Source organism: Nymphaea colorata, chromosome 9, assembly GCF_008831285.2.
Source record: "Nymphaea colorata isolate Beijing-Zhang1983 chromosome 9, ASM883128v2, whole genome shotgun sequence".
Lineage (NCBI taxonomy): Eukaryota > Viridiplantae > Streptophyta > Magnoliopsida > Nymphaeales > Nymphaeaceae > Nymphaea > Nymphaea colorata.
The window spans coordinates 12421914-12444440 of NC_045146.1; the positions used below are offsets into that span (position 1 = coordinate 12421914).

Genomic DNA, 22527 nt, shown 5'->3' on the forward strand with positions numbered 1-22527 from the left:
ATGTGAATTAAATACAGTTACCAGTGGGTACTACAAGAATGACATCACTTGAGATATGGGAAGAGTTAGACAAGAAGACTTGAAGAATCTTTATGATCTCTGCACCATGAGTTAAGAATTTCAACAGTTTGCGTGGGGGTGGGGACGAGAGAGTCCAATGATGCAAATGGAGTGATATGCACCTTTTTTATCGGTACGTGGACTACAAGGGACGGAAGTGGTTGATCCACCGATACTACGCATCACCGTTCAGACAGACACAAACAAGAGAGAGAGAGAGAGAGAGGTGCTTTTATGTTACGTAGACCATACACTTCATGTTTGATCTTCATGGTCCTCACCAGCTTTGTGAAAGAGCAATTTGTCGTCTCTTCGTCTTGCCAATGAACACGGCGAAACCATCCCTTTCTTGTCGCACTGTACAGCTGAACTGAAACTCATTCATCACTGATCAACATTCCTTCAGTACCCAACATGCTTAATTTAATGATCCTCGCCTTATTACTTGGTCTATTGCTCAAGTTAATTTTCCCAAATACATAGTGCAGTAAACGTACTTCATGAGCTAGAACATTATTCAAATTTTAAACTTTTATATCGATAAGGCTACTGAATCGCAGTCTCTCATTCTTCCTATAGGAAATTAAGCCAGATGCATTGATTCTCCTACACATAATAGAAGCACATAGGAATACTAGACGACGGTCTTGCAGGTCGTCCTAGCAGTTCCAATCACAGCCTTGGTGTAAGATTCACAGTTCTCTTTTGCTAGATTTCTTTTATCTTATTAAAATTAGTAGAATTTCGTGTTGCTTTCTTAAATCACGGTTGGAGCTTCTTATATATATACAAGGCTGATAATTCTGGGTCAATATATAGATCATTAACTTGATTCAGTTTCACTAAAAGAAGATGCAGCTTGATGCAAGGACGTGCAAAATGATGATAAGGTGATGAGGATATGGTAATCTAGTGACTATTTCCCAGATTGGTAGCCTTGATGATGCATGAATTTAAGCTGTGTGATCATCCATGCATGATGCATGTAAGGGGATCCTGTATATATGTGGTAGAAGCTGGCACAAGCGGCTTGTGGAAGCAAGTGGCACATGCAATGGGACTTTATGTGGTGAACTGAAAGGTATGGTGCCATTGTCCAACTAAGAGGCCAATCCTTTTCCAGGCAGAAGTGTGTGGCTGGCATTGTGAGAAGATGTCATCTTCACACAACCAAACTGTGAGCTGGGTACTCCCTTCTATATCCTCTTCTGCTTTGGCCATTCATGGAAGCATGTCATTCTCATGCTACCAACTCATTAGCTGGTATCCCTCTTGTTTTCTTCCTTACTTTGGTGCCATCTCTCTCTCTCTAGCTGTAGCTCTTGGCTGGGGAAGGGGGGTGAAAAGAGCAGGAAGATGGGGACATGAACGACAGATAGGCATTAGAGACAAAGAGCTTTTCTGGACTTTCAGCACTGTCCAGCAATATTGTCATACAGAAGGAAAATACTATGCATTCATGGAAAACCTCCATATTTCCTGATTTTTTTGTTGCATTCATTGTGTTCCAATCGGTGGCACGTTTGCCAATTATCAAGTAAATGATGAAAGAGCACGTTTGCAATGGGAATTCACATTTCGATCAGGTTTCTGGGAAAATAATTCCCAGGACCACTAGAATCACCTTGTCAGCTCTTGGTTTCCCCAGGACCACAATTCCCAAACTCTTGTTGCCCCCAAATGTGAAAAAATGATTCTCATCACTCTTAAGAGAACTTTGTCAAATGACTGCTGATGAGTGATGAAAGCCGTCCTAGCTGTTCATGGTTTATAGTGCGAGGTTAAATATTTAGCGCTCCGGTAACATCCGGTAGACTGCTGATTTTATTCTGTACTTGATTTGAGTCTATTGCAGGATCTATCGCTTGCTGGAACAGTGAGTGCGTATTTAGGAGATGCAGTTGAGTCTGCTGGGTCAATCACCTATGAACGCTGTATAATACATGCAGTTGATCAGTATACAGGATCAATCACCTCTGAAGACTGTGTGTGCATAGTACACGCTGTACTAGGATCAATCACAGCGTGTACTAGGATCAATCACCTATTCGTAGTGTGTGTGTGGGTGCGCGCACACAGCTGATTGTAGACCATCAAGGCCACCAGCAGCAGCACATACCAGCGGCATCGGGTGATGTGACCTGATCTTCAGCATCAATCGTCCATCATGATAGGTGGGAGGGTGGAAGCTAAAACCCCAATTCAATGGCAAATATTCGTGAATGGCATCAGGCAGAACTCGAGGTGGCCTCCTTTTCTCCTTGCCCACTAAAACAATCAAACAATTCGTGGATGGCATCAATCATTACGCTGCTGAGTCGCCATTCTGAATGCAGTGCTCCACCATCAGCTTCAGAGACATGGCTCTGAAACTTGTGATGTCCCATGAACTTGGTTATGTTTACAGATGGCTCCCAAGATGAACAGGGCTCTTGTGAGTTGAGATGAGATTGCCGCAGATAATAAAAACTGGTGGTGACCTGACCTAATCTGAATTCACTTTGTCAGTATGTTTGACGCTTGCGCTAAGAAATATCATTCCTGTCAATTTCTTCTTTCTGCTTTCCCCCCCATTTTCTTGCTTGGAGGAAGTGGCGCACCGATGACTTTCGGCTCATCGATTTTGGAAGGCCTTCGCCAAAGATACAGATCATTATCTTAACCTACCCACAAAAGAAAACGACTGAAGTACTTCATTTCCTCAATCAGCAGGAAAAAAAAAACACGTTGCAGTTGCTAAGGCCGGTAAAAGAAGAAGGGCCAGCAAGAAACAACTTTGACAAGGTCAAGCAGCTTGTTTAGTTTTTCCCCGGTCCAACTGAGTTAACCTCTAACTCGTCGCAAACGCGGAGCTAATAAGTGAGCAGTAAGAACTTTGAACCTATATATTCATTTGCAAACCAAAGAGTTCAAAGAATTAACTTTTACCATTTAACATAAAGTCTACAAATACCATGTTACAGAACCAAACCAAGTTGAAAGCCATGTTTACTATTCGATAAAATCTTTGCAAGGCAAGCACGAGCCAATCTAATTAACCAAAGGCAAAAAGAAGTTGATGGCAATTGCAGTAGACCTGTAAATTGGAGTTTGATCTGCATCGTCATGTAACTTGGACCAATTTCCTGGTACGCTAGTGAGTTACCAAATGGGTCGATTATGGTAAATGGAACATTTGATGCATCAATAGGACCAAAATAAATGTAGCAACCAGTTCACTCTACACCGAGCTCGGGGTTTCAGTTGGATAGATTCCCAATAACTCCTTAGCAGTTTTGGTTCTGACTTAAAAAATGTTAGAAATCATGACAACCAACTACTTAACAACTAATTTTAAAAGCCCCTAAAATTATTCACAATCTTAGATACATGGGTAAGCTTTTGAAAGTGGTGATGTTATAATCTACCTTTATTAAGGCACATACGGCCGAGTCTATCGTACCGTAGGTCCAAATGTTGAAACAGTTCTGATACCACTATAACAGCTTGGTCCACTCCAGGCTCCAGCCTTCAGAGATTGAACTTTTCAAAATAAGGTGTTACAAGAAGTCTGGGTTTTGGTCTGGATCTAGCTACTCACTGTAATTGGGTCCAAGCTGCTAGTGTGCGGATTCCTAGGGGAAGCACTTAATTTTCCTTGGTGAGCGTGATTCCCATTGTGGAAGAACAAACAAACAGATGTCCTCTCATGAAAATGAGGTTTTAGATTCATTTTGAAAGATTGTAAGCATCGTTGTCATTCCCCAGTATTCCTAAGTTGTTTCTTCTAGTAGAACTTATTAGATCAGTTCTTGCATTTTTACGAGGATAAAGAGGCATCAGGGTCTGCTCAGATCTATCGAATTTTCCCTTTGAGCTGCATTGACGCAAGTAGTGTAACTCTCACAGCGTAGCCAACCGTTCCACTTTATGTGATATTTGTTGATGTTGCTCCTTGCTGTGCTGCGTAACAAAAACAAGGACCATATATAACAGGTGTTAATAATAGTAATTAATGAATAAAAAAGCAATGACCATAATAGTCTTGATTTTACTATCATGCACTAATAATTTTTATCTTGTTTGTTGGACATTCAATCGCATGTAAATATAATCAGTGACAGTGTTGAAAGCGTAAAAAACACATGGGGCATTTTTGGACATCCAATCACATTGGGTAGTAAAAAACATGCTGCTTATTTGATGTACATGGGTGCTACTTTTATGGACTGACTGTAAAAGGTAGAATTCTGGCACTCTAGTTGACAAATGTACCGTACTCTACACAGGTCTCGATGTGGCATAGGGTCGGGAAGGGCTTTTTAGTCTTTTTCGAGTGGTGGATTGTTAACAACATGATCACTTGAAGGATGAAAAGAAGATTGAACTTGACATGAACATTCTTGTCATTTCGATCTTGTGATTTTAGAGATTTGGCATGCATTCAAAGTCTAAACTACATAGGCACATGAAAAGTAGGAATAGGCCTCTGGACCAAGGGTATCTGCCCTAGCTTTAAGGGTCTACGCTGCCGGATGAGCGATAAAGTATTTTGTCTTCTACTACCACCAAAAAAAAAAAAACCTTCTTTTAGGGTTCTATTATTCTTTCTGCTTTGGTGTGTTTCCCACCCAATTTATTTGCAACTAATTATGTTGTTAAATAAATTTTGAATCAAAGTTACCAGCTAAACCGCTAAATCAAATCAAAATATAAACATGTGAATAATTTCAAAAGTAAAATACACCTCTATGTAAAAAATTACTTGATTGTATCATGATACTTTGAAACCATCTTGATTTAGATAGTTATCATCACTTTTTTTTGTTTTTTTGGGTTGTAAATTGACAGCATCTCCATGATATCCATGCTTGAGGATCAGAAGAGGTGGTGGTACCTTCCTTCCCTTCCCTCCAGTGTTAGGTCAAGCGCCTCATAACTTTGGTCAGGTTGCTGAAAGATACAACACCAATTCTCTTTCCCCTCATCTTTCTCTCTTTCTTTTATTTATTTGAAAATATTTTCTAGAAAGAGAACAAGACATCCTTAAATAAATGACATATAAACATAGTTATCCACGTGGATCCGTCGAATTGGACCCGACCTACGGACCAAAATTTGACTTGGATTTGCATTAATTTGACAGATCACCCAACCTCACAAGCACACAGAGAAGTGTGAATTTGGTGAGGTTTTTGGCTCAAATATCTTCAACATGTCCTTGCAGCTAGCCACTCAAGAACGCCAGTAATGACAATAGCAACTTTGGTGCTACCAGTCATGGACGAGCATTAAAAGCCATCAAATATAGAGGGAGTCGCCCTCAGCTTTAGGTCCACCATGCTTAATTCAGGACAAACTGAAATTCTTCTTTCTTTACTGTTTCTTCTTTTCTTTGATTTATTTCCCTTTCTAATGCAAGGCAAACTAAAATCGTCTTTTTCCATCGGAAAACAATTATAGTTTTGATTCTGTTTCTTGCGCAGCTAGCCACCTTATTTGTTTTTAAACAGCTGGTAGAGGGAGAAAGAGAGAGAACCAGGAGTCGATTCAATTATCAGTGGCAGCCTAAGGACCTTTACTTGTCAAAGGGCGCTGGAATTGAATGGTTTGAAAGCAAGTGGAATCCATCAACATCTTTGCTTTTCTCTAGAATAAAGCTGCACTGTGTTAGACACTTCATGGCTTTTCGGGGACGATGAATATAAGTAAGAACTTGTTGCATTTGTTCCCGAATGCCAATTTGCTGTTTGCTTTTACTAAAGGAAAAGCGAGGGTCTAGGACATCCTAGGGACAAGAATGAAACCAAGCTTCAGAAGCTTAGAAATAAATACAGCAAAACGTGAAGCGCTAAAGATCATAAGGTTTAAATTGGTTATTGGAGGATATAAAGAAATAGTTGATGGAGCAGTGGAGGTGAACAGAAAGAAATTGCAGTGAGAAATAACATGAACCAACCAAGGGAAGGCAAAGACAGGAGAAGGAAGAAGAAGAGACATTGAAGTCTTTGAGGGCAATGGAGGAGAGAAGACAAAGTGAGGCAGAGACAGCAGTTTTTTACGACATAAAACCAAATATGCTTCCGAAAAAGACAAGGAAATAACTGAGCTTTGATAAACCAGAAGTAAAGGGTTGGCAGCGCAGCCAAGACATGGCGTAGCTGGATCGAAGCTTTGTGAGGTTACTTCATTGTGAGGGCACCAAATGCTGTTCATAAATGAAGGGAAAAAAAAAAAAATTTGTGATGAAGTGGTCCTCATAGGCGACGCGCGTCGGCATATTTACAGTGATCCATCGGCCTTTCGTTGTTCTCCAACCAAACCAATCATTTTCCAATTAAACCAACGTCTTTCTTTGAGGCAGACATCCTTCTCATGTTGCCAACCCATTAGCTGCTCCTTTCGTTTTTCTCTTCAATCTTTTTTTTTTTCCTATTCTTGTCTTTCATTGAACATCTATATACATTTATATATCTATATATAAAGAAATATTAAATGACACTCTAGCTTTACAAAGTAACTCAACCATCTCATTAAAACCATTTGATCCAACAAAATTGTCGGTTAAGAGAAAAAAGTGATGGGTAATTTCATCATTTAGTACTAATTAACACATTTTTTTCTTGTTTTTTGCTCAACCATCTATATAAATCAAATGGATAAACCTGATTAGACGGCTTAATGACTCTGGATAACCAGTCATCCTTCACTTATTATTATTACTATTATTATTATTATTATTATATATAATATAATATAAAAGCATTTTTAGTATATTAACTATCATACATCGAGCAAATTTGTCGACTAAGCCCACATTTCCTTTTAAGGCACCAGGACCAAGAGGTGCCTTCGCGATGCTTCAACTTGTATATTGGTATCTTCTTTTACAACACATGAAGTTAAGCCCTCAAGAGTTCAAAACCGATGTTGGACTCACCTGTAGCTCAGCCTGAAAGGAGAGAAACGAGGGTCATGTGTAAGGAGTCAAGGGGAGAAAAGGGATAGACATCCAAATTTGAGCTTGAAAACGATAACAAACTGTGGTATGATGAAAGAAAGGAGGTTGGCATAAGGTATAAAGAGAAACCTCCACATTAAAATGGACAAAATATCACGAAGAGAGCATCACATGGCCAAAGATGGTCCAACTTCATGAACTCTGACCACTTTGTTGAAGTTTCATATGTGAAGGACAGAACTAAGTTCATGAACTCCAAACGTTTTTCTTTACTCATTTACTGAGAAGAAATTTGGAATTCCCGATTCTTCATGAAATGTGTCAAGCTTTAGAGCCAAGCACCCAAACAGGCCTCAGCGCTTTTTGGAAAAGGCAAATTCAGAGAGAGAGATTGTACAGAGAATTGATAAGAGAGAGAGATGAGGAGGAGGATGAGAAAGCGAAACAGACTTAATGCTCAAGCAAGGACTCTGCGTCCACGAGCGGTAGAAGCGCGTGGACCATGTCAATACGTGCACCACCCCAATTATTGCACCCCTCCCCACATACTTTCGGCCATCCATCTCCATTTTCAAATCTTTATTTTAAATAAATACATATATATATTTTTTTTAGAAAAACAAGTTTCTGCTAGGTTTTTAAACTTGAAAATAGTGTTTATAAAGTCAATCGCGTGAAAAACATAACATATCTATAACAATTTCCCTCTTTCATCATATAAGAAATGTGTGTGATTTGTACTCAATTTTAAAAAAGGATACTGAGACCCATGTATTTATGTTTATGGTTTTTTTATAGGTAGCAAGGATCACAAATCCATGGATTTGAAGTCTCATTCGTCGTCTCATGAATCCTAGGATTTGAAGTCCCATTCTTCCCATTCAATCAGCCCTCAAATTCAAGGTTCCTTAAAGGGCATTTCGTTGTTTGTTTCATATTTGAGACCCATGTATGTTTGATATGAAGCCGATGTGACAAAAAGTCTGTGATAAATAGTAGTAAGAAATTCAGATCAGCCTAGAATGTGAAGCCCATCCTTCTAGTCTAACTTGAATGATTCCATCTCCAATCATGGAGCCACGTAACCCTTCTTGACTTGGCAAAATGCTTAATATGAATACATGTATGCGTCCTTTTGGCCGCCCTTGGAATTGAAAACTATATTCTTAATCTTGGAATCAAATCCGGGTGGCTAGATGGCGCATGCGCCGTGTGGGTCCAACGGGATTTTGGTCTTTGATGAGAATGGCTTCGGATCCCAGGCGGCCGAGCGTGGTGGATTAGGACCCAAAATGGGCCAGCTCCGGTCCAATAATGGTCTCATTCTAGCACCGGATTAACTCGGTGGCCCAACCTAAACCCAATCTTTTCCAGGGTCAAACTACAATCTGGGCATGATTGGATTCTATAATGAGCTTTTTTTAGTTGGATCCAGCATGGTTCGTGGAGAGTCAATGCTTCTTATAGTTTGAAGATGCGTCCATGCTTACTACTCTTGGGAACCGGATCCAAACAAGGCAACGCGGGATGTTTCATCACCGGGATTTAATGTCTCCGGGAACCAAAATCCTGAGATTTTAAATCCTTGCAGGACCACCCGTAAATGACCTAATAATAAAAGGGTAGTCTGGACAGTGTGGATGCCCTCCCTAGAGAGTAGACCGGAGATCCCCCAACGGCAAAGTGGTCAAAAAACAGTCAACGCCCACTTCCATGCCCACGCGACTTTCACTGTTTTTCACTAACCACGTTTCTTAAACCTTTGCGAGAATTTGACCAATTTACCCTTTCAGGTTCCGCGGGGTCTTGCTTGTCAATTTAGAAAACTTTTTCACCCTTCTTGTAATTTAGCCAACGGAGGGGATGGACAACAGGACTCCAGCTGGGCGGAATCCTTGCGGCGGAGTAGTCTTTTTTTTCTTTAAGGACAAAATTACCCCTAATTTGAAACGGATATGATCCCTCCCTTTGTCGTTTATCATTGAAGCCGCTGGGGACCGTTGTGGACATACAGGAGGAAGGTCGAAAACACCCCCAACCTTTATCGTGAATGACGAGGCCGTCGCCCTAAAACCTAACGGGCTGCGTTCTCCCGCCTCGCGTTGATGGCGCTGAGGACGGCAGCGGCATTTTCCCGTTCCTGCCCTCGTTTTCGTCGCGACACCAAGAGTGAGGGCGTCGCGGTCATTTGAAAGCAGTTGGATAATTGCGTCATTTTGTAGGAAAAATGCAATTGCCGTACCCTGACGTCTCCTGCGTAGCTGGTGCACCTCACTGTTCATTCTGGCCTTTTAAATTTTTCCAACGATTTGACGAAAGTACCCTCGATCGGTGAATCGACGGAAAAAAAAGGCGTTCTCGTTATCTGAACTTTTTCTGGAGTCGACGCGTACGTCCGGAAGAATTTGAACGATTCAACAACCCTCTCCTCCGGTGCATGAATATAAAACGCGTTATTTTCAGATCGAACGATCAATACTTCTCGACGGGTTGTAAGAGTTCTTCTTTATGACGTTCCCCTCATCTTCAAACTTCAACAACATTTTTTTTCTTTTTAGAAAGATAAATTAGCGATAAAATAAGCTTGCGTTGCCAAGGACGTTAAAAATGAAATTTTGCGTTTTCAGTGAATTATTATGAAAAGCCCGTTGTGCACCATCTCCGATGGCGTACTAAGGGGACATAGTCGCCATTATCGACATTGGTCGACGACTATATCGTCTTTTGGCGCGCCACTAAATATCCAACTGGCAGCTGTCTCCAGCCCACCACCCTCTTGCTTCGGCGCGCTTCTCCTCCTCCTCTTTATGTGTATCTATATATATTCGTCTTCCCTCTCCTGTCCTCACCACTACTACCACCAGGTAGAACTTTTCCGACCCGACAGCCACCAAAATGGCCGGAATCCTCTCGATTCCACCACCCATTACCGTCCTTCTCCTCCTCCTCCTCCTTCTTTCAAGTGAGGCTTTCGCTCTGCGAGCATGGCGAGAGCCCACTCTCACGACTGCCAAACTCAACCCTAGCGGTGCCCCTGCCCCCTCGCTGCTGACGGAGTCGAAGCGGTACGAGGGGTCGTCGGACCTGGTGAAGCTCCGGTACCACATGGGACCAGTGCTCACCAACTTCATCAATGTCCACCTCATATGGTACGGCTCCTGGTCCCGGCCCAGCCAGCAGATCATTCGCGACTTCATCGTCTCGCTCTCTTCGGAGTCTAACCCTGCTGGCGGAAAGAAGCCGGCGACTTCCACGGTGTCGAACTGGTGGCGGACGGTGCAGCTTTACACGGACCAGACCGGCTCGAACGTTAGCAGCAGCGTACGCATCTCCGGCGAATTCCACGACTATCGGTACTCCAACGGCAAGTCGCTCACCCGCCTGAGCGTCCAGTACGTCATCCGCAACGCCGTGACCAGCAGCCGCGGCGCACTACCCATCGACCCCAAGAACGGCATCTACCTGGTCCTCACCTCGCCGGACGTTCAGATGCAGGACTTCTGCCGCGCCGTCTGCGGCTTCCATTACTTTACCTTCCCGTCCATCGTCGGTTACACCCTTCCCTACGCCTGGGTGGGAAACAGCGCTACCCAGTGCCCGGACACCTGCGCCTTCCCGTTCGCGCTGCCGGCCTACATGTCTGGCAAGACGGTGGCGCTGCGTCCCCCTAACGGCGACGTGGCCGTCGATGGGATGATCAGCGTGATCGGGCACGAGATCGCCGAGCTGTCGTCCAACCCGCTTATCAATGCTTGGTACGCCGGTGAGGACCCCACGGCGCCGACGGAGATCGCTGACCTCTGCGAGGGCGTCTACGGGACCGGTGGCGGCGGGGCGTACATCGGTCAGGTGTTGACGGACGGCGCCGGAAGGCAGTATAACATGGTCGGAAAGGGCGGCCGGAGGTTCCTGGTTCAGTGGCTGTGGAGCCCCGTCGTGAACTCCTGCGTGGGGCCCAATGCCTTGGATTGATTGGCAATTTTGGACGGTTCTGTGCTTGCTCGTGAATCGCGGCCCACTTGATGCAACGGCAGGGGAGAGACGGGCGGTGGAAAATTCGCAAAGGGCTGGGATTGAAACCTAAAAAAACAAAATTTTTTTTATTAGGTTAATAGGGTTAAAAAAAAAAAGAGAACTTGTTTTTTTTTTTCCTTTTTATATATTTTTTTGTCATTTCTCTCGTTTCTGGGGTCAGGAAATGTGGGTTTTCCCCCTCCTTTTTCCTTTTTTCTTGGTGTAGAGGTAGAAATAATGTGAATTTTTGTTGTTCTTTTTCTCCTCTGTATAGTAATTTTTGTTGATCAATAATGATAGAATGAGCAATGCTACTGTGCTCCTACAGTTGTGTGACCTCAATCTTTTCTTTTCCTTACAAATTTCTGCAAACACCAACTCCTACAGTTGTGTGACCTCAATCTTTTCTTTTCCTTTCAAATTTCTTCAAACACTTCGGTGTTTGGAAGACAGGAGGCAAGAAGTTATTCTAATTTATGATTGTGCCCAAGTGGGGATTTTTCAAATGTGGGCTGCACCCCATTAGACAGAGATTTTGGATCAAGACTCAATTGTTTTTTATTTTAATGATTTGTCAGGAAATATACCTATATGTTCTGATAATCCTATTCTATATTTCACCAAGAAATGGCTTTTCTGAGCATCTGATCCGTTCTTTCCGACGTCCTTAGATCTGTCGGACTCCTGTCATGAAAAGAATAAATAAATAAATGAAGAACTGTTTTTTATATGAAATCATTGGGATGCCTAGATTATTGAAGGTGGGTAGTTCACTGTTTGGAAATGGGATTTCAGTTGGAACACATTACTCTGAAAAGAAATGTCTTTAGTTGAAATTGTTTTCATATGAATTTGTTCAAATCGCCATAAAAGCAACCGAGAAAGTCAATGAGATTTTTGAACTTATTTTTTTAATCTCTATGGTCTTTCTTGATTTTGGTCCGCCTGTTGACGAAAAGGTTTTGCTAACTTTGAAAATCCATAATTGGGTTGATTGATGCAACGTTGTATGATAGAAACAAGTTGAACTTTTTATTAATTTTTTTTCTTTCGATCTTTGTTTTTGCCTTTTCATAATTCATAATTAGGCCTTGTTCTTAAATCATTTCCTGGGAAACGAAAAACTCAGACTTAAGTAACATTACTAAGAAAGCCTTTTAAAGAGTGATGAGTTTCTTGATAAGAAAACCTAGAAGACATGTTTGATTAATTATAACAATTCGACCCATTCTTAGTCTCGGACCTTTGGTTCGGCAGATCCCAACTTCTTCCTAGTAGTTTCGGCTTTAATCTTAAAAAGACTATGAACCAGAACAATCAGTTCATTAATAATCTCCTTTTATAAGCTCTTAAAGATTCATCACAATCTTCGATACATATGACTAAACTTCTGGGGTGTTATAATCACCCCCCTTAAGGCACACGCGTTCGCGCGTGTGGGACTTCAGGTCCAAGTGTTGAAACTGTTCTGATACCACTAAAACAACCCGACCAACTCCTGGGCTCAGGCCCTTGGTTCGGCGAATCCCAACCCGCCCCTTAATAATTTCGACTTCAATCCTAAAAATGTTAGGGACCAGGACAATCATCTCATTAATGGTCTCCCTTTATAAACCTTTAAAGATTCATTACAATCTTCAATACAAAACTAAACTTTTAAGGTGTTACCTTAATTCGAGTTGATCTGGTGACTTAAGGAATTACACAGACGAAAAAAAGTGCATTCTTCAATTCCATCTGTAAATGTTGAGACCCTTTTAACCTGTGACAGTCACATGCACTTCAGGTAGGTAGCTGCAATTCCTCACCAGAATGTGAACTTTTAGTCTTGTGACCAACAATCATGTAATTTCTCAACCCGTGACTGAAGTAAATGTATTGAAGAAAAAATGCAGTATTCCTGTCCTTGGTTCTAAGAATTATTGTTAGAATCAGCTCCATTTGGTTTAAGAAACGTTATATTAAGCATATATAAAGTAAGGTTAACAAACTAAGAAGATTTTACAAAAAAGATGAAGCACAGCGTCATCTTGTCAAAAGCAAAATTAACAAGTTACATGAAAAAATTTCTGAACATTTTTTCTAAGCAGCTCAATTTTTAAGGTGCAGATCTTTGGAGCCAAGTACTACCATTGTCCAAACTTGGAAGGGGAAAACTTCATTTTATTGGGTGCTATCGCATGGAAACATTGATGAAAAGTTGTGAAAGGAAATTGTGTTGTGAAAGGAAAAAGAAAAGTTGAGGTCCTTAGTTCCAGGGCAAGGTAATAGTTACATTTACGTTTGAATTGGACTCTTGATATTCTGGAGTTCATTACATAAGCAATGTGAGGGCAGAAAAAAATTAAGCTCTGATTTGTTTGATGTGCAATTTCACCAATGTTTGTACCTTTTCTGTTCTATTTTTGTGGATTAAAAACAATGAGACAAGACCCACTTGCCCACTAGGCCTGCGCTCCCCAGCGTTGAGTTGGTAAAGTTTGATTGTGATTAGCGCATGATGAGATTGGTTGAACCCTGATGATACCAGCAAGCAAACACGGAAAGGGACAGGTTTAATAACATAAGCCTATTGGGTTTTTAATTATATAAACTAAGAATACGGCTGACCATCTTGGAGATGTTGTTAGAAACAAGGTGAAATTTTCCTGGATAAAAAAGTTGAAAAGATTCTGTAACAACAAGGAGTCAAGGATATCAGACTTAATTTGGTGAATACAGTAAACAGAACATTGGCAGCTTGCTGCAGTAAAAAAAAAGTCTCCTTTCGAATGGCAAGCAAGATTCCCCTTTGTCTGTATAAACAATCACACAAAACTTAGTAAACCAGAAACACTCTGAACTATCTATAGAAAAGATTGCAGATTATGTAGAATTTTCTTTGAGCATTTGAAGTGCTGGATGCGAAGACAAACTTGGGAAATCGTTGGCTTGATTCATTCTGTGATAAAAAACATTTTGGGCATTGGGAAAGACGACCACATTGATCATCTACCGTCAATCTGGTGGTGTTTCAGAGAAAGACTCCCTGAAACAGACATGTCTGTGAAGATCCTCCGACTACCCAATTCCAACGCAGTTACGCTCTCTCCAGGCAATTTCATAAACGCAAGATTGGACCAATGTGCATATGTTTTATCGGAAAGTTGATCTTTCACAAATGGCAGATCAAGCCAACTGAAACAGGATTCTGTTTTCACTAGTGAGCTTGAAAATGAAATCCAAACAAGAGTTCTCCGTCGAATTGCCACCGCCGGTGAACTTTGGATCCTGCTTCCCGAAAGTGATGGGTTCTGCAGGAATGAGGTGAGAGATGGATAATAGGGAAACAGAGACAAAAGCTGCGGCCTGATAAACTGTGGACTTTTTGGTCTTCTGCTCCCTGTCAACGCATCCCCAGCTACATTTTTTCAAGACCGCCATTAATACACAAGAGAAAAACGCAGGGGAAAGCGAATGAGTTTTCAACGTAGAATTTTTGGGACAGGACGATCTGTGAAGTAAATGGCTTTTGTCCTCTGCAAGAATACGGTGGGAGGATCGGATGCAGACAACGCGCCGTTGGCTGTTGCGCTGGTGATTGCAAGCTTTGCCAGCCAAAGCGTTTGGTCGCTTGCATGATTCGAGCTTGACAGTACCAGAGTTGAACCAGTTTATAGATGCGCGTGTAAGTGGGCTAGCGCTAGGAGTTCAACACGGTTGGATCTAATTGCACCAGACTTAATTGATCTGCACTTGGGATGTGATTTCTGAGCCATTTTCTCATTTACATACTGTTGCCCCTTAAAAGAGTCCAAAATTTGAAGCATTAGTGCCTCTCAGCCAGAGATTTCTGACTCTGCCATTGAATCGATCAATATTATTGCGGAATCTTACTTCACAGTGAAGCTGCATTGCTCGGGAATCCACAAAACTCCAACCTTCATTTAAAGGCCTAACCCCGACCAGTCAGCAGGTTTTTTCTTTTCTTTTTGTTTGAGATTTGTCTGCATGCTTGTATACGCGTATGTGCATGTGCCTTTGTTGGCTTTCTAATATTATGATATATTATACGTGAATTCATTTGATCAAGTTTAAGCAGTCCCAATGAATATTTTTTTATGATTGTTAATTTTTTTCATAAACAGGTTCAGGCTTAGTGTACGATCTTAAATGGACGCGCTGGAACCAACCTTGAATTTGACAATCTCACATGAGCTCAAGCTCGTTTTCTACTATAATTGTTAGTGACCAAATTCCTACTTAACAGCACGCATGAGGCTGTGGAAATGGTTTAAGGTGAGTATGGCGACCGATGCCTGAATTCATTCTGTTTAATGTTAAGTTGCATCAGATTGACAGAACAGATTATGGGAAAACATTAGTTTGGTGACCTTTATATATAACACAGAGCAATAAGACTTGCCTTTATGAGGCTATTTACTGATGAGAGCGAGAGAGAGGAGAACTACTTTTTTGAAAGAGTGAGAGAGGAGACCTACACCTGAACGTAGGAGGGCATTTGATGGCGTGAAAGAAGTTGAAAATAAACTCTCTTTTTTTTCATGCGTATGGCGGTCGAAATAGTATGGAGGTCGGAGTTCCCATGCTTAAGTATCCTTTTTCCCCTGGCAATTTTTAGTTGTTGGGTTGTAAAATGAGTGAAACTTTTCAGGAAAAAAAATCACCTTGTTTGAAGAGCAAAGTGTAGAGGAAGTGTAAGCAGGTGAAAATATCATCCTCCCAGTATACCTTAAAAATATTTCTCCTCTATATATCAGGCCCCAATAATGACGTTATTTTTTTTTTTTTGAAAATTTTCAAGTTATTAAGTTGGAAAGTGAGTATCTCAAAGGGGTTGTAGCGCACTGAGCCGTAAGGCGGTCCACCTCAAAAGGGATTTGTGGTCAAATTTTCTATGGTCGCTATCACACGACCTATTGTGCTCCTCCTCTGGAGCATAGTAAGTCTGGACACATGCTTTCTGAACTCTTGAACTCTGGGGGTTGGAGGAAGTGGTATCTCTTCGAGGCAGTGTAATGAAGTGCTCAGCTTAGAGTGAAAAAAAAAAATAGAAAAGTGAGTGAAACCTTTTCTAAAAGAAAAAAAATGCCTTATTTGAAGCAAATGGTAGAAGAGGTGAAAATCTCACCTTTTAGGTGCATGCACTTTTGAAGGGAAAAAAAAAACACTCTGAATGCAGAATTAGCCAGCGGTAAATATTTTCCAGATAAACTTTTCATGCCCATCAAACAATGAAAAGGATAGTATGGAATTATCAAACATCTCTTCTATTCGGAATAAGGAATAATTTTCCCTCTTCCACCCTGTTCCAGATTTTTTTTTTCTGGAATTTTCTTCCAGAAAAGTTCTTCTGGGCCATCAAACGCCCTCTAATTGACATCGCTTTTCTTGAAAAATCTTTAAAAAAATGTCAGCTGAAAGGACAATTTCTCCTATTTTTTCTGGCAGGAAAAATACTTTATCCTCTCGCCCACTCAAAGTAACACAACACTGAGTTTTACAACTTGCAGAAAGAACAGTGGACTGTTCAGTAGCTCCCTTCTGAGTTGGACGCTAGTGCTGATCCAAAGCTGGACCAAAACGAACGTCCTTTTTTCCATTTTGAGACGTTTACATAGATTTTTTGCACGAAATGCAACTTGTAGAACAACCAACCACCACAATGCTGAGAGGAAGACTAGACTTTATGTCTTTTCAAGTGGAAGACGGCCATTACTCGTAGATTTGGTGCAGGTCCGGATTTCGTGAGCAGTCGCTTTGTAAAAGGCAAAGATTAGGACTTAGGACCAAATTTAATAGGACCACAATTTCTTGAACTCCTTTAGGTTCATGGTGCTGCTTAAATGTGGAATGTGAATGCTGGCAAAACAAAAGGAACCTAGCAGTGGCAAAGCCACAACTTTTTTGTGAAAGGGGCACTTGAGTTGGTGATGTAAGTTTGGTGTGGGCATAGCATGTAACTTTTGAGTCATGACAATGAGCTCTTCTTGGTATAAAGTAGCCTGCAGTAAATTATGATCTTTAAGATTAATACCGTCATCAGAAAATTTTCACTGGGTGGTCCTTTTTATGGCCCCATTAGAGAAGATATTCATCAAAACAACAAACTATTGGAAGGATAGGACAGAGACCTGATATTTATGTTTAAGAGAGAGAGAGAGAGAGTTCTTTGGTGGTGCTACCATGTTATCCTATGCTCTTTCTTGGCATGAATTTTGCAAACAGATAGCACGGAGATATATTTAAAATAATTTTATTTCCCATGCTAATAGGTTTAATCACCTTTACTGCTCAAAAAATCAGCTTTTTAGTATAGCAAAAAGGTTCAAACGCTACGATACATGAGCATCGGGAGGTTTCAGGAAGCACATTAAAGAAAAAAAAAAAGTAATGTTAGCCTTAAATGGATCCTACCTAAATATGCTCCAAATGTTAGCATGATCAAGCGATGTACAACGAGGATGTACCACGATGAATTATGGCGGCATGAAAACATATGATCATGTCCACATGCATCCAAAAGGAAGAAACAAGAAAGAACAACAAACAACCGAGAGACCAGCAACTTTTCCCTCCATGAAACGTTATGTGGGTTCCGCAGCAGAACATGATCTGTCACAAAGTGACCAAGAAAAAAGTGCAATGCAACGCTATGGAGCGAACTACTCTCCCCTCAATCTAGCATCAACCCTCATCAAAGTAGACAAAAGCCAAATGCAACAAGTTCAGCAGCAAACCAAACGTCCACAAGGGAAGATTCAAACACTTTGGCGCCTACTTTCTAAAGGCATCTGTCCATTTCTATTGTTTGTTTTACTCAGCATTCTTTTTTTGCATGTTTGTCCAAATCTTGTTGTAATGCATGTCGTGCATATGGAAGGGCAGAATTTATAGCTTTTCCTGGATCATCAAGTTTCAATTTTCATTGTGAAAACCTTAGGCTCCTCAACATACTTGCCCCCTATGTATACAACCCCATACCATGATACAAGCAACGATGCTTCATAGGGATAGAAACGATCAAACGGACCATGTACCCGATTAATGGCCAGAGGCAGCGGATGATGTCTTTATAAAATTGAAGACTGAAAATTTGGCTGTTCAACTCTTCACTTTAGGAGGAGACTTTTTGCCAATTCAACAAGGAATCATCGCAAGTAGTTAGGCCTTTCAATAATTAAGAAACAGTTTTGAAGTTACAATATTCCGTATTTCAATCAATTGAATGAATATTATTACAGATATTACAAATTTTACAAACCAAAACCGATTAGGAAGATAGAGGACGAAACGACCCGAACACAATTACTGCCTCTTCATTTGCCTAGTCTGACATTTACTTTACTCCACCCGCTTTCTCTGATATTTTGCCTACTCAGGCCTGCTTCTTTGACACTTGGTTTACCCACCCCAACTTCTTTGATATTTAATTTACTCACCCCAACCTCTATGTTCTCCAAAGGTTTTGCATTCTTATCAGCAACCGCTGCTGACTTCCTGCTCAAAATCCATGGATGCTGCAGACACTGTGCTGCTGTTGGTCTCTTCTCTGGGGCAAAATCCAGAAGAGGAGACAAGAAATCTACAAACTCATTTGCGTCAGCCTCCATAAACTTGTATTTCTCGATCAAAACCTTGATTAGAGGCCAGAATCTTAGCCTCTTTATGTTCTTTAGATCACCATATCTGTCAAAGAAATCTTTGGACCGTGACCCACCAACTGCAATCTGTAACCCATTCAACAATGCCTTCAATTCATACCACAATTATGCAGCAAAAAGAGCATGGGACATATTGTGGTATAATTTTGAATAGAGAACGGTGTGCAAGTCTCACCTTCCGAGGAACTTTTCCAAGAAGTTCAATCATCAGAGCCAAATGGTCCTGGAATGCACTTCAATTAGTAAATAAACAGAAAACAACCAAATCATAAAGAAAACTCAAAAAGTGTAAGCTGATTCAGAAACTATGAATTTCCAAAGACTGTACTATGGGACAAAAGATTGACGATTAAAAAAAAAAAAAAAAAGTAAAATAAAGAAGCATTATTAAGGAAACCGAAAGGGTCAAATAAAGACTCTAATATGGTAATTACACATGAACTCAGGTGCTTTGATCATAAGATGACCATAGGAAAAATTTTCATCAACCTCAAATTTTTCATAAAGAAAAGAGTGGTTCCTTGAATTAGTTTAGCACCATACCATATGAGAGAGAAAGGGGATACATTAACACAGCAAATTTGTCAAAGTGTTCTAGAACATGTTGAGATTATGCATTCGCATTACAAAACCTTCCTAAACCAATTTGAGCTTCATGCTGTCATAATGATGTAATCACTACAAAACATAGACATTGAAATTTTGTAAGGAGACACTTTATGTAATTAGCTGTTCGATAGCGAGAAAACCAAAACCATGTCTGAAGCTGTTAGACACCAATTATAGGAAAGGGAACAAGAAATTACACTTAGCAAATTACGAGAGTAAAAGAAATCAGTGGTTGCTTACTTGATCACATTCAAATCCTTCCCCATTCTTGGGTTCAAAAAGCATGTCACCGGTAGCTATTTCAAATGCAACACAAGCAAAGGACCACATGTCAACTGCTTCGTTGTAATCATATCCCAAAATCACCTCAGGTGCTCTATACTGTCGAGTCTGTATTTCGGCAGAAAATTTCTTGTCTTTCCAACAAGCATTTCCCACATCCACAATCTTACAGCTGAAGTCAATGCCTTCTAAGCTTCTGACCTTTTCTGTCTCTGCTGGCTTCTTCACCTTTTTCCTCAGCTTCTTTCCCGCAACTCCAATTGTTCCACCGTTCATTTTTTTTTCAGGCCTTTCAAGAATGGGGATGAGTCCCGATCTATGTGGATCTTTTGAAGGATCAATACTAGATGTTAACATCACATTCTCAGGTTTCAAATCTGTGTGAATTATCCGGAGTTCCCTATGCAAGTAATCTAGGCCCAAAATAATTCCATGGCAAATATCTTTAACTTTAGGGAGTGGCAAACCCCGGTAACGATTGTACCTAAGAAGTTTAAGAAGTGACTCTCCAAGGAGCTCAAAAACCATGCACACATGACTCCCGTTTGGCCCAGTGTGATTAAAATGGTGCAGCAATTTAACAACACCCTTCGAGCCTTTGGGATCACCATCACTAATAGCGCGGAGTATTTCAATTTCTTCAAGTGCCGCCACTGTGAAATTTTGAGCACTCTTCTGGATTTTGAGGGCTACAAATTTCTGCAAACATCATCGAAAGAAACAAAAAAATGAGAAAGAGAAGACAGGTGATTAATATGATCTTTTGCACAGATAAAAACAATTAAGACAGATTCCAAACGAACTGCTTGTCAAAAACAGAAAAGAAAAGAAGAGGCCAGAGAGGGTGTTGTAATCATGAATAGCAAACAGAAACTTTTTGTGACCAATAATATTCAACATTAGAATAAAGCTTTATAGAAATGGATGAGGTGGAATTAGTTATCAAGACAAAGCAAAAATTAAAAAAAAAAATAAAAAAGAAAGGAGGGAAAGGAATATGACAATCCACACATCAACCAAAACAAGGAGAATGATGAAAGTTACGCCATACGTAAGGAGAACAACAATTTTAGAGAGCAAGACCCATGCTTGTATACAAAAAGTAATACCTTAGTTTCTGTTTGAGATATGAATAATACTCTCAAAATCTTAAATTGAATCCCATAGAACTATGAGTACAAGAGGAGAAACGTTTCAAGGATCATTGAATAATTGAAGGAAAAGGAAATGTCTTTTTCTTTTTTGCAACCTTAAGAATAAAGAAAATGTAAAGTTGTAATTTTGCACACCTCAGAATAAAAAAATACTGGTCATACAGTCGTTGGACATCAACGATTAAGGTAAATCTAATGGCAATTCACATTGAACTTCTCTACTGCGTACATGATGATCGAAAACCAGGGCGGGTGGGAAAATGCTTAAAGTCGGAAACAAAGAAGACTACGTCTGAAACAATCGGTTGACGAAATGACAGCAACGCAAAAACATAAAAGAACAGTAAGAAATGAAGAAGAGAATGATTTTGATGGAACTGCAGGCTAAACAGGCAATAACAGCGTAAACGTAATTAAGGAAATACAAGAACAAGACGTTTCACGCCATTTAGAAGAAAATCAGATCAATAAAAGATTATCTACAGAGGTAACAAACCAACAGAAAACCACGAATAGGAGAAAAAAAAAAGAAATATACTTACTAAGAGGGAAAACTGAAAAGGAATTCTCTATAGACAATCTTAGAGCCATATTGCAAACAAGGGAATATGGTGCAAGGACACCAGGACTAATCAAATATAATTGGATGAGAAAATGGAATTAACATTGTATATGTGGGAAGAGGGGAAAATTTGTCGTATAGAAACCCTGGAAATTAAAATGAAAAGAGAAGAGAGTCAAAATTATCCAATATTAAAGCACAAGATAGACTGCATGTAGAGGATTATTAACGGACGCCAAAAAGTATACACAGTTTTCCTCCGGAAAACGGCCGTGGAACTTAATTCAATAACAGAATAATCACAAGATACCACGGGAACCGCAACTATGAAAAAACACGATATGGGCAATCACTGGAATCATAGATCATGCAGAATCAATCATGGAAAGGAGGGAATTGAAATCAGATCGCCTCTGCAATCAAACGATGAACATGGACAGAAGCCAATTGAACAAGAAATGATTAAAACAAAGACGTGGGTCGTCCTCCGAACAACCAATCACGTAAAATTACAAGGAATTGGACGCTGCGATACTTTGGTTTCGGTGTCATATGCGAGCCAGACGGTCGAGAAATTCCCCCAACCAAGCTTTTTCTGAGCCACGTATCGCGAGCCAAAGAATTGATCGCCAGGAAGAACGAAATGGTATCCTCCCTTCCTGTATTCCTCTCGATCCTCCTCCTCCTCCTCCTCTTCCTCATCATCATCTTCTTCTTCTTCCTTCGAGGAAAGGTATATGGAAGAGATCTGGTTCCATTTGTTCGCCATTGCTCTCTCTCTCTCTCCTCTGTTTCTTCCTCTTTCCCTTCGGTGTTCCTTTTCTTAATGAGTGGGGTGGTTGATTTGGTCATCCAAGCAGTTTGGTCTCCTTCCCCTTTCTCTTTTATTATTTTTATATTTTAATTCTGGAAAAGAAAAACCATATGTTCTTACTTTTCTATTTTCTGATTGGCTCCCAAGCCCAAGAATAGTGTCTTTTCAGCTGTCATATGGATGGTCTCGGCAAGGCGATGCCCAACAATCCAAAATCTGTTTGGATCCTTAATTCGGATCAACAAGTCCAATTGGCTTTATCGTGAACCAGATTTTGAAAAGTTCCCACTACCAAATTCCTTTATCCCTATCTACAGACATAATCTGCTCCGACCAACTACTAGTTTTTATATATGAATCGGATCATTTGGATATCTGTCTCGAACCCGTTAATTTATGCATTGGTTTCTTATCTATTAGATCTTAAT

At 40.5% G+C, this 22527-nt stretch overlaps 2 protein-coding genes across 2 annotated transcripts; one reads left to right on the plus strand and one right to left on the minus strand.

Annotated features, from left to right (window-relative positions):
* Positions 1-9837: 9837 nt before the first annotated feature.
* LOC116261464 (protein EXORDIUM-like 5) lies at positions 9838-11350 on the plus strand. The gene has a single exon (XM_031640235.2). The coding sequence runs from the start codon at positions 9896-9898 to the stop codon at positions 10970-10972; it is 1077 nt and encodes a 358-aa protein (XP_031496095.1). The 5' UTR covers positions 9838-9895; the 3' UTR covers positions 10973-11350.
* Positions 11351-18153: 6803 nt separating this feature from the next.
* Positions 18154-22133, minus strand: LOC116260993 (uncharacterized). Its single transcript, XM_031639564.2, has 4 exons — positions 21821-22133; positions 19528-20268; positions 18854-18901; positions 18154-18744 (listed from the first exon to the last, which is right to left on the minus strand). Exons 1-4 carry the CDS (start codon positions 22052-22054, stop codon positions 18334-18336), a joined length of 1434 nt encoding a protein of 477 aa, XP_031495424.1. The 5' UTR covers positions 22055-22133; the 3' UTR covers positions 18154-18333.
* Positions 22134-22527: the final 394 nt, after the last annotated feature.